Below are 13,456 nucleotides of genomic sequence, written 5' to 3' on the forward strand. Positions count from 1 at the left end.
CAAAATCCTGCTTGCCAAGGTGCAACTCACTCACAATCTTACACTTTTGAAAGACCTTGACCTTCCCTTCTCCATCTTCCCCTTCCTTCTGCTCACCTATCTCTCAGAAACCTTGTTTTCCCTTTCAGATCCTCACATCTGCCAGTCTTGTGGGCCAGGAGAATGGGCACCTGAGGGGAAACTACTTTTCCTCATGCATTGTGGAGTTCTTGGCTTGGCATGAACCCATCTCTTTGGTGCAATTAGCTGCTAACACGATATTGCTGCTGCTGCTGGTTGAGATTGTCAGCCTGTTTGCCTGGCATCTTCACATACCTGTTGTGAGGTCAGCTGGTGTTAGGCTGTGCTTCCTCATGCACCCAAAGATATATTATTTGATGCTATTGTGAATGATGTTGTTTTCATGTCTTCTTTCCCAGACATTCTATTATTTCTATTTAAGAAGGTCATTTGTCACAGTATGTCCCACAGTATACCTCCACCCCTTGTCACACATTTTCACTTTCAAGAGTTCCTTGCAATGAGTCACTAATTAAGTTCAAGTCCCCTGACCTCTCTCAAACCATCAGTATTGGATCCCCACAGGCACTCCTCCTAGTTATTCTGTTGCTGCCCTGAGTCACGAAGCTCTTGCAGCTTTGGGTCAGCAGGATAGGCCCTTTTTCATGCTCCAAACTTTTGAGAGATGATGTAGATTTGGGAGTGGATCAACTCAAAGCCATGGATCTAGGCCTGAGTAGTAGCAGTACTGGTCAGCTTTCAGCTTTCTTGAATCATACAGGGAAAACTCCAGACCACTGCTCTAGTTAGGTCAACTATTACCTCCAATAGCAGGCAGGACCTCGTCTCATGCCCTCTCTACTGTCTCATCCATACCAATGCCTACAAGGTGTTACAGCAAGTGCAAGGTAGAAGCAGTTCTGTATACTCATTGGACATGTATGTGGTCCCACATAGACAGAGATGTTCCCATGTTTTCTAGTGGTAATATGAACCACTGACAATGACATTGACCACTCTGCCCAGCCAAAGACACAGACATGCCCCAACCGCAGATTAAACACTCATGGGGCCTTCAACATGGCCTCAAGTCATTGGGCAGGCTACTCACAACAGGCTATTCCTCTGCCACCTAATGTGTCCAGTTCCATTTCTTTTATAATGCACAAAATCTGCTGCTCTGCTTCTATCCCATCTTTCCAACTCATATACACATAGTAGTGGCTCCTGCTGCAGGCAGACTACATGGCTCATGGGCCTCTTCTTATCTCCAGCCAGCCAGTGTGGCTTGGCAGCAGGTAAGCCTGTATGTCCCCACTGATCTGCAAAAATTTATGTATGTTGTTCCACCTCTTTTCGATGGATGAAATCATTTGATCATAATTACAGTAGATGATTTTGATGTAATCTTGAATTCAGTTTGCCAGTATTTTATTATTTTTGTATCTATGTTCATAAGGGAAATTCTTCTGTAATTGTATTAGATTGTTGGGTCTTTATGTGTTTTTGAATATCAGGGTACCTTTATAAACTAAAGAGAAACATATTCCTTCCATTTCAAATTTTTAAAAAAATTGAGTATTGGCAATAACCAGTAGATTTCTTTTTTTTAATTAATTTTTTTATTAGGTATTTTCCTCATTTACAGATTTCTTTTTTTTAAGTTTTTTTTTAATTTTTATTTTTAAATTAGCTATGTTCTTCATTTACATTTCAAATGCTATCCCAAAAGTCCCCCAGACCTTCCTACCCCATCACCTACCAATCCACTCCTACTTCTTGGCCCTGGCGTTCCCCTGTACTGAGGCATATTAAGTTTGCAAGACCAAGGGGCCTCTCTTCCCAATGATGGAATGATGGCCGACTAGGCCATCATCTGATACATATGCAGCTAGAGACATGAGCTCTTGGGGTACAGGTTAGTTCATATTGTTATTCCACCTATAGGGTTGCAGATACCCCCAGCTCCTTGGGTACTTTCTCTACCTCCTACATTGGGGGGCCCTGTGATCCATCAAATAGCTGACTGTGAACATTCACTCCTGTGTTTGCTAGGCCCCGGCATCGTCTCAGAAGAGACAGCTATATCAGGGTCCTTGAAGCAAAATCTTGCTAGTGTATGAAATGGTGTCAGCATTTGGAGGCTGATTATGGGATGGATCTCCGGGAATGGCACTCTAGATGTTCCATCCTTTAGTCTCAGTTCCAAACATTGTTTCTGTAACTCCTTCCCTGGGTGTAAATAACTCACATGATATGTACTCACTGACAATTGGATATTATCCCAGAAACTTAGAATACCCAAGATATAAGATACAATTTGCGAAACACATGAAACTCAAGAAGAACGAAGACCAAAGTGTGGATACTTTTCCCCTTCTTAGAATTGAGGTCCCATTTGCTGATTCTTGATTTTATAGCACAGGCCATTGCTGTTCTGTTTAGGAATTTATCACCTGTGTCTATATCTTCGAGGGTTTTCCCCACTTTCTCCTCTATAAATTTCAGTGTCTCTTGTTTTATGTGGAGTTCTTTTATCCACTTAGACGAGCTTTGTACAAGGAGATAAGCCACCAATGGAGGAGCTAGAGAAAGTACCCAAAGAAACTAAAGGGGTCCACAACCCAATAGATGGAACAAAATAAACTAACCAGTACCCACAGAGCTCATGTCTCTAGCTGTATATGTAGCAGAAGATGGCCTAATCGACCATCATTGGGAAGAGAGGCCCCTTAGTTTTGCAAACTTTGTATGGCTCAGTACAGGGTAACTCCAGGGCCAAGAAGTGGGAGTGGGTGGGTAGGGGAGTGGGTGGGAGGGTATGGGGGACTTTTGGGATAGCATTTTAAATGTAAATGAAGAAAATACCCAATTAAAAAAAAAAAAAAAAGAACCGATCAATTTGCATTCTTCTAAATGATAGTTACCAGTTGTGCCAGCACCATTTGTAGAAAACACTGTCTTTTTTTCCACTGGATGGTTTTATCTCCCTTGTCAAAGATCAAGTGACCAAAGGTGTATGGGTTCATTTCTGGGACTTCAATTCTATTCCATTGATCTACCTCTCTGTTGCTGTACCAGTACCATGCAGTTTTTAATCTCAATTGCTCTGTAGAACAGCTTTAAGTTGGTCATGGTGATTTCACCAGAGGTTCTTATATTGTTGAGAATAGTTTTTGATATCCTAGGTTGTTTTTTATTCCAGATGAATGTTCAAATCTTTTTAACTCAGTGAAGAATTGAGTTGGAATTTTGATGGTGTTGCATTGTATCTGTAGATTGCTTTAGGAAGGATAGTCATTTTTTACTATATTAATCCTGCCAATCCATGAGCATGAGAGATCTTTCCATCTTCTGAGATCTTCTTCAATTTCTTTCTTCAGAAACTTGAAGTTATTGTCATACAGTTCTTTCATGTCCTTAGTTAGAGTGACAGCAAGGTATTTATTATTATTTGTGACTATTGTGAATGGTATTGTTTCCCTAATTTCTTTCTCAACCTATTTATCCTTTGTGTAGAGAAAGGCCACTGATTTGTTTGAGTTAATTTTATATCCAGCTACTGAACTGAAGCTGTTTATCAGGTTTAGGAGTTCTCTGGTGGAATTTTTAGGGTCATTTATATATACTATCATATCATCTACAAATAGTGATTTTTGGAATTCTTCTGTTCAAATCTGTATCCCCTTGACCTCCTTTGGTTGTCTAATTGTTCTGGCTAGGACTTTAAGTACTATATTGAATAGGTAGAGAGAAAGTTTGCAGCCTTGTCTAGTCCCTGATTTTAGTGGGATTGCTTCCAGCTTCTCTCCATTTACTTTGATGTTGGCTACTGGTTTGCTGTAGATTGCTTTTATTATGTTTAGGTATGGGCCTTGAATTCCTGATTTTTCCATGACTTATCATGAAGAGTTGTTGAATTTGGTCAAATGCTTTCTCAGCATCTAACGAAATGATCATGTGGTTTTTGTCTTTGTTTTTGTTTATATAGTGGATTATGTTGATGGATTTCTGTATATTAAACCATCCCTGCATCACTGGGATGAAGCCTACTTGGTCATGATGGATGATTGTTTTGATGTGTTCTTGGATTCAGTGTGCAAGGATTTTATTTAGTATTATGGCATTGATATACATAAGGGATATTGGTCTAAAGTTCTCTTTCATTGTTGGATCTTGGTGTGGTTTAAGGTATCAGAGTAATTGTGGCTTCATAGAAGGAATCGGGTAGAGTACCTTCTATTTCTATTTTGTGGAATAGTTTGAGTAGAGTTGGAATTAGGTCTTCTTTGAAGGTCTGATAGAACTCTGCACTAAACCCATTTGTTCCTGGGCTTTTTTGATTGGGAGACTCTTAATGACTGCTTATATTTCTTTGGGGGAGGTGGGACTGTTAAGATCATTAATGTGATCTTGATTTAAATTTGGTACATTTTTATTACCTGTTTAGGAAATTGTCCATTTCATCCAGGTTTTCCAGGTTTTTTTTGTTTTTGCTTTTGTTTTTGTTTTGTTTGTTTGTTTTGTTTTGTTTTTTGAGTATAGCCTTTTGTAGTAGGATTGATGATGTTTTGGATTTCCTCAGGAACTGTTCTTATGTCTCATTTTTCATCTCTGATTTTGTTATCAGGATACTGTCCCTGTGCCCTCTAGTTAGTCTGGCAAACAGTTTATCTATTTGTTGAATTTCTCAAAGAATCAGCTCCTAGTTTCGTTGATTCTTTGAATAGTTCTTTTTGTTTCCACTTGGTTGATTTGAGCCCTAAGTTTGATCATTTCCTGCCATCAACTCCTTTTCACTGAATTTGCTTCCTTTTATTCTAGAGCTTCTAAGTGTGCTGTCAGACTGCTAGTGTTTTCTCTCCCTAGTTTCTTTTTGGAAGCACTCCGGGCTGTGAGTTTTCCTCTTAGGACTGCTTTCACTGTGTCCCATAAGTTTGGGTATGTTGTGGCTTCATTTTCATTAAACTCTAAAGAGTCTTTAATTTCTTTCTTTCTTTCTTTCTTCCTTGACCAAGTTATCACTAAGTAGAGTGTTGTTCAGTTTCCACATGAATTTTGCTTTCTATTATCTATTCCGGTATTGAGGATGAGCCTTATTCGGTGGTGATCTGATAGAATGCATGGGATAATTCAATATTTTTATATCTGTTGAGGCCTGTTTTGTGACCAATTATATGGTCAATTTTGTAGGAAGTATCATGAGGTGCTGAGAAGAAGTTATATCCTTTTATTTTAGGAAAAAATGTTCTGTAGGTATCTGTTAGATACATTTGTTTCATAACTTCTGTTAGTGTCCATGTGTCTCTATTTAGTTTCTATTTCCAGGGTCTGTCCATTGATGATAGTGGGGTGTTGAATTCTCTCACTATTATTATGTGAGGTACAATGTATGCTTTGAGCTTTACAAAAGTTTCTTTAATGAATGTGCCTACCCTTGCATTTGGAGCATAGCTATTCAGAATTGAGAGTCCATCTTGGAAGATTTTACATTTGATGAGTATGAAGTGCCCCTCCTTGTCTTTTTTGATAACTTTGGGTTGGAAGTCAATTTTATTCGATATTAGAATGGCTACTGCAGTTAATTTCTTCAGACCATTTGCTTGGAAAATTGTTTTCCAGCCTTTTATTCTGAGGAAGTGTCTGTCTTTTTCCCTGAGGTGGGTTTCCTGTAATCAGCAAAATGTTGGGTCATATTTGTGTAGCCAGTTTATTAGTCTATGTCTTTATATTGGGAAATTGAGTTCATTGATATTCAGAGATATTATGTAAAAGTAATTGTTTGTTCCTGTTATTTGTTGTTGTTGTGAGAGTTGGGATTCTGTTCTTATGGCTGTCTTCTTTTTGGTTTGTTGAAGGATTATATTACCGCTCTTCCTAGGGTGTAGTTTCCATCCTTGTACTGGTATTTTTTCAAAATTATCCTTTGAAGGGCAGGATTCGTGGAAAGATATTGTGTGATTTTGGTTTTGTCATGGAATACTTTTGTTTATCCATCTATGGTAATTGAAAGTTTGGCCGGGTATAGTAGGCTAGTCTGGCATTTGTGTTCTCTTAATGTTTGTATAACATCTGTCCAGGATCATATGGTTTTCATAATCTCTGGTGAGAAGTCTGGAGTAATTCTAATAGGCCTACCTTTATATGTTACTTGACCTTTTTCCCTTACTGATTTTAATATTCTGTCTTTATTTAGTGCATTTGTTGTCCTGATTATTATGTGTTTGGAGGAATTTCTTTTCTGGTCCAGTGTATATGGAGTTCTGTAGGCTTCTTGTATTTTCACGGGCATCTCTTTCTTTAGGTATGCGAAGTTTTCTTCTATAATTTTGTTGAAGATATTTGTGGCTCTTCAAGTTGACAATCTTCATTCTCATCTACTCCTATTATCTGTAGGTTTGGTCTTCTCATTGTGTCCTGGATTTCCTGGCTGTTTTGAATTAGGATCTTTTTGCATTTTGCATTTTCTTTTACTTTTGTGTCCATGTTCCCTATGGAATCTTCTGCACCTGAGACTCTTTTCTCCATCTCTTGTATTCTGTTCCTGATGCTCCCATCTATGGTTCCTGATTTCTCTCCTAGGGTTTCTATCTCCAGAGTTGTATACCTTTGGGTTTTCTTTATTGTTTCTACTTCCATTTTTAGATCCTGGATGGTTTTATTCAATTCCATCAACTGTTTGGTAGTGTTTTCCTATAACTCTCTAAGGGATTTTTGTGTTTCTTCTTTAAAGGCTTCTACCTGTTTACATGTGTTTTCCAGTATTTCCTTCTTAAAGTCCCCCATCATCATCATGAGAAGTAACATGAGATCTAGGTCTTGCTTTTCTCATGTGATGGCATATCCAGGGAGAATTTGGATCTGATGATGCCAAGTAACCTTGGTTTCTGTTGCTTCTGTTCTTATGCTTGCCTCCTGCCATCTGTTTATCTCAAGTGCTTGCTGCCCTCAATATATCTGATTGGAGCCTGTCCTTCCTATAATCCCAGTTAATTCAGGACTCCTCAGATTCCAGCTTTCTCTATTATCCTTTGATTGTGTGGTCCTGTGAACCTGAGATTCTGGGTGCGTCAGAGTTCTTGGCAGTCAAATTCCTCTGAGGCCCTGAGATACTGGTGTGACCCAGCTCCTGTTATCCCGGGATCCTGTTGTCCTAAGATGCTGGGTTTGTACATTGCCTGGAAGTGGTGTCTCCTTTGAAGACCTTGGATCTTTCTGGTCTGTTGGAAACCAAGGAAAACCAGAACTGATCAAAATGGACCTGTGCCTCTGGTTAGGAACATCTCTGGTGTCCTTGTTCCTGCTGTCACAGGCCCATCACAATTGTATTAAAACAGATGTTGTGTTCGACTCACCAGTGATCCTAATATCACATGGAGAGTCCTCTGAGGACTATGGGGGTGTCCACTGACTCTGCACCCTAGGTGACCTGGCGCTGGCACTGACCAGAAGGGACTTGTGCTCCTGTTCAGGCCAGTCTTCTGCTTCCCTACTGCTGTCTCAGGTCCCGAGGTATTGGAGTGGAACAGATGATGTGTTCCACTCACTAGTTATCCTAGGATCGAGTGGAGAGTCCTCTAGGGACCATGGGGGTGTCTGCCGACTCTGTGCCCTAGGTGATCTAGTGCTGGCGCCAACCCGAAGGGCTTCTGGTTCTTTCTAATCCCACCAGAAAGAAGGAATAAACAGGGTATGGATCAAGGTACAGTATTACTGTTCACTATAAGTTAAAATATAGCAATATGCTGGCTTACCAATTACACTTTCGGTACAAAGGAACCACTCTATGTGAAGGACAGCTCTGTTGCAGCCAGATTTCAGTGCATGAGGGAGGAATTTGATAAGATTGGGATGAGAAGAAGGGGTTGTGATTGTGCATAAGCACCACCTGCCTGTGTTATTGCTACAGCTGGGAACAACTTTCTTCAAATTACCTGGTAGTGAACTTGACCCAGGAGAAGATGAAGTTGAAGGCCGAAAACGCTTAATGACAGAGATACCAGGTCTTCAAGATGGAGTCCTACAAGATTTGGTCATTGATGACTGCATTGTGAACTAGTGGAGACCAAATTTTGAACCTTCTCTGCATCCGTATATTTCACAACATATAACAGAGCCCAAGGAATATAAGAAGTTGTTTCTGGTTCAGCTTTAAGAGGAAGCTTGTTTGTAGTTCCTAAAAATTACAAGCTGGTAGCTGCACCATTGTTTGAGCTGTATGGACCCATCATTTCTAGTCTCCCTCAGCTGTTGTGCAGGTGCAATTTTATATACAACTGAATTCCTGTACACAGGAGTAAAATAAGTCATCTATGTGAGCACAGTTTACACATGTAGAAGAATAACTTTTGAACAAGTTTTAGTTTTCTCTTGTTCCTTAAATTGCCACAACCTTCCTGTTTGAAGAGTAAATTTAATAGTGGTGTAAACATGGGAAAGTATTCATTGATTTTTGGTACTACTCATACTTTTCCTAGTACATTAAAGAGGAAGGGTTTCTATGTATATCCATGGCTGTCCTGGAACTCACTCTGTAGAACAGGCTGGCCTCGAATTCAGAAATTCGCATTCCTCTGCCTCCCAAATTCTGGGATTAAAGGTGTGTGCCACCACGCCCAGCCAAAGAAAGTGAATTTGTTATTTGTATCTTTATTTTAAGTTTCTCACTAAACTCTGAAAAGTCTTACAAAAAAAAGTATCAAAGACATTCAAAGAATGCTACAGGATTGGAGAAATAAATTTTCAGTTTTGGAAAAATACAGAAAAACTGGTTTTCTTGCAGCAAAGGCAAGAATTTTGCTGGAGAATGTTGATTCTCTCCAAACATGTTGATTTTATGTCTGAAAGTTTTAAAACCACCAATACCTCTATCATATAATATCTGAAACCATTAATTTTACTTTTTCTGGTCACAGGAAGAATGCACAAATATCAATTTACCCGTCATGTGTGGCCCACACAGATTATAAAATGATATATATGCTACTAATTGGCTTTTAAAAAGCATATTTCTGGGGCCAGGTAAGTCTTTGCAATGGTAAGTGCTTGCCTTAAAAGCCTAATATCCTGGGTTTGATTCCCTGAGCCTTTGGAATACCTAGAATCAGTGGTGTGCGTCTGTAATCCTAGCATTTCTACACTGAGATGGTAGGCAGAGAGAAGAACTTCATATTCACAGGTCAGCTAACCTGAAGTATACCCTGAAGCAGCATGAATAAAAGACCTTTCATTAACAGAAGGAAGGAGAGAACTGACTCTTGAAAGTTCTACCCATATAACACTTGCCTTCATGCATGCACACCCACACACACACACACACACACAAACACACACATACCGTCACACTCACACATACACACACACACACACAAGTTATGCAGGAACATATAATGCAGGTATACATGCAAGAATATACATATGAGAACCCTGTGTATTTTCATATGAAGTTGTTGTTTTTCAACTCTTTCCTTGAGATCCAATCGTCGATGTGATGATGATTATCATCTAAGAAATGGTAGAACCAAAATTCCTAACTATTAACCACACAACTGTACTACATTGTAACTGTAGGATAAGTTATTTGTTTGACTATAACTGGCATAGGCAATGCTACATTTTAGTTTCTGAATAAGTTCTAGTATTGTGATAAATAAGGGAACCACAAAATATTTAGTTGGAAGCTGGGCATGGTGGCACACAACTTTAATCACAGCACTAGGGAGGTAGAGTCAGTTGGATTTCTGAGTTTGAGGCCAGCCTGGCCTGCTGAGTGAGTTCCAGGACAGCTACGGCTATACAGAGAAACCCTGTCTTGAAAAACAAAACAAAACAAAACAAAAACAAAAAAACAAATAAACTAAAAATTACTTGTAATTTTGTGATAATATAGAATAAACAGAATTCATACTTTGATAGAACATGTACGGAGGGACAGTGCTTGGCAAACATTTTTTTGTAAAACAAAGCAGGATTCAGAAAATAAAGACAATGAGATTTCATTAAAGAACTCTCAAACAGCCATAGGAATGTAAGCAGGATGAATGAAAAAATGTTACTGCTCCCATGAGACAATTGCAGAGTGATTATTTTGTGTTTAAGGTGTGATCCATAAACACCTAAAAAGGTCTAATGATTTTGTTAAAGACCATACTGGTGCTATATTTTATAAAGTCAATTTAGGATTATGAATTCTACTTCTGAAAATGGCTTATGCTCCTCTAAATATGGAAGACAGAGAGCTCAGTGTGTAGGGCAGAATACAAGACTCAATGTCCTTTTAGACAAGATGGCTTGACTTTGAGTCAGGAGATTCATAAAGGAAACAAGGTCATGCCACTGTAATCCTCAACTGTTACAGATTGAAATAGTGCATCACCTTCTAATCAGTAAAACTAAGCAATTAAGCATCATTTCACTTTCAGAGGAACTCTGTAGGAAGGGAGAGTCCTCTATGTCAACAAGGAATGATGACAGAGATGTGTCCATTTAGAAATCCTGGCTCTGAAATAAAGCCAGAATAATTACCATCTGAGTGTCTACTAAAAATTACATTGACACATGAGCCAAGGTAGTCCCCAGGGTTAGTATATTTCTACTTTAGTAGTACTGAGGGCCCAAAACCAGGGATTACTTTTTGTTGGGGGAGTGTATTCCTGAGGCCAGTTTGTTAAGTCACAGGCTAACAGCCATTTGTATTTTCATAAGCAACTTGATGAAGTTCTATGAAGGTAATATTTAATTTTGTTGCTAAGGGGTATTATCTAGAACACTTTTCAATTTGAATATCAAAAATAATGAAAAAAAATTAAATTCTGAGGATATCATCTTAAAATACATAATTACTTAGTATGATTATTTTTATTTATTCAATTTCGTAGTTGTGAATAGAAATTACTTATTTCAAAAAATACTAGTGACACAGATAGTGTAATTATTGTGTTTGACATTGTCTTATATCTATACTAATAAAAGGAATATATACATGAAGTTTTCAGAATTGTAGAGAAAAGTCATAGTGAACAATTTCACATGAAGAACACCACAAAAATATAGTATAAAAACAGCTTATGTTTACTGACATAAAGTTAATTATATAACAAATATTTCATTTGTTTTTCATATAGCTGTCAAATGAACTTAAGTCTCATTGAACAGGAAACTTGTAGGACTCTCTGTTGTATGTCCTGCCTGGAATAATAGTTTTCATACCATGGATGAGAGCTGTTAGTAGAAAAGATTGTCAAGCAGTTTGCTGAGGCTAAGGTTTCCATACTTGGCATAATTGAGAATAAAAAGGTAAAAAGTAGCATCATAATAAATGATCTTTTAATCAGAAAATATCATCTTCAGTATATTGTCTCTCATTGAAATATTAAAATGAAGACTTAAAAACTCATTTTGAATGAGCAGTTACAAAAACTTGCAAGGTAAAATTCTTGGTGGAAAAGAAGATAGATTAGTTAGAAAAATATCACAAACACAGAAGATGTATAAAAATAACTTAACAGAATCATCTCTCAGTGGTAAATAATGTTTGTCCCCAATATACAATGGTAAATTACTATATATATATAATATATATGTTATATATATTATATATATTATATATATATCATAATACATACTTCAGTGAAATATATTCATGTATTAAATTGACATAAATAAAAATTCATTAATTTTTGAAGTGTCAGCTGTTCAATTAATCTGAGTTTGGCGAATGGGAACTTATATATCGTGTGTCATATATTTGTATGATTCAGTTATCTTAATAATTAAATTTTTTGAAAATGCAATTCAATTATCTTTTTCAAATTTACCACATCTACAGATGAAGACCTATTCAAACGAGAAAATTTGAATGCCTCCACACTGATGGAATTTATTCTTCTTGGGTTTTCTAATGTTCCTCATTTGCAGTGGGTACTGTTTATGATATTTTTGTTTATTTATATGACAATTCTGTTGTGCAACAGCATTATAATAGTGTTAGCAAAAACGGACCCTGCTCTCCAGACTCCTATGTATTTTTTCCTTAGCAACTTTTCCTTTTTGGAAATCTGTTATGTCACAGCTACTATCCCAAGAATGCTTATGGATCTATATACCCTAAAAGGAAACATTTCTGTGTTTGCATGTGCAACACAAATGTATTTTTTCCTTATGTTAGGAGCCACAGAGTGTCTCTTGCTAGCAGCTATGGCCTATGATCGTTATGTGGCTATCTGCCACCCTCTGCAATATTCTCTACTAATGAAGAATAAGGTGTGTTTACAGCTGGTAGCTGCCTGCTGGATCAGTGGGATTCCTGTACAAATTTGGCAGACCTACCAGATATTCTCCCTTCACTTTTGTGCTTCTAACAAAATAGATCACTTTTTCTGTGACATTCCCCCTCTTCTCAAGCTTGCTTGTGGTGACACCTTTATAAATACAGTTGCAGTCTATGTTGTTGCAGTGGTGTTTGTTATGGTTCCATTTTTGCTAATCATTGTCTCCTACATCAAGATTATCTGCAACATTATGAAACTGTCTTCAGCCAAAGGAATGGCCAAGGCATTTTCCACGTGCTCATCCCACCTGATAGTTGTAGTCTTGTTCTATGGAACAGCAAGCATTACTTACTTACAGCCCAAACAAAGCCAGTCAGAAGGAATGGGGAAGCTGCTGTCTCTTTTCTACACCATTTTGATCCCAGCTTTGAATCCTATTATATACACTCTGAGGAACAAAGATATCATGATGGCACTGAGAAAATTACACAGTAAGTTACTAATATGGTGGGAAAATATAAAATAAAAAAATACAGATGCATACAATTGGAAATTCAAGCTTGGTGCTGCAAATCTTAAAGCATAAATTATTTCATTGAGCATTTGAATAACAAAGTACATTGTTAAAAGATGGCCTAGTTGGCCATCACTGGAAAGAGAGGCCGATTGGACATGCAAACTTTATATGCCCCAGTACAGGGGAACGCCAGGGCCAAAAAGTGGGAGTGGGTGGGTAGGGGAGTGGGGGGGAGTGTATGGGGGACTTTTAGGATAGCATTGGAAATGTAAATGAGTAAAATACCTAATAAAAAATATTTTAAAAAAGAGACTCTTTTCATTGAGTTTATTGTATCAGGTGTACTGGATATAAGATTAACAAAGTCAATGTAAAATTATTATTTTTCATATCCATTTATGCTCACAGTGTTAACTACTCTATTTCTAGGTTAGTTGTTCAACTCAGTGTAAGACAATTAATTGTATCATATCCCCAAGGTTTGGGGTCACTTGTTAAAATGAGCTTTGTCTAAACATATTAGTCCTCATAGGATTTTCTGTCTTCTGTTCTTATGTTTGCATTTAACATGGCTGTTGTTTTCCAAGTTTTCTTTATTGTTGATTTCACTGGTTAGTAGCTATATGTCTCCAACCTCTCATGTATATCCACACATTACTGTATGTAGATA

The 13,456-nt window shown here is 37.7% G+C and overlaps 1 protein-coding gene and 1 pseudogene across 1 annotated transcript; both read left to right on the top strand.

Moving 5' to 3' along the window:
• Positions 1-1,252: 1,252 nt before the first annotated feature.
• On the top strand, positions 1,253-8,305 carry LOC110306491 (annotated as a pseudogene).
• A 3,530-nt stretch (positions 8,306-11,835) lies between these two features.
• On the top strand, positions 11,836-12,795 carry LOC110289954 (olfactory receptor 10AG1-like). Its single transcript, XM_021156380.1, has one exon. The coding sequence runs from the start codon at positions 11,872-11,874 to the stop codon at positions 12,793-12,795; it is 924 nt and encodes a 307-aa protein (XP_021012039.1). The 5' UTR covers positions 11,836-11,871.
• The last annotated feature ends 661 nt before the right edge of the window (positions 12,796-13,456 follow it).

This window comes from Mus caroli, chromosome 2, assembly GCF_900094665.2.
Source record: "Mus caroli chromosome 2, CAROLI_EIJ_v1.1, whole genome shotgun sequence".
NCBI lineage: Eukaryota > Metazoa > Chordata > Mammalia > Rodentia > Muridae > Mus > Mus caroli.

What these genes read in the sequence shown, in the direction of transcription:
- LOC110289954 (XM_021156380.1), top strand. Translation starts at nt 11,872, where the DNA reads ATGGAATTTATTCTTCTTGGGTTTTCTAATGTTCCTCATTTGCAGTGG.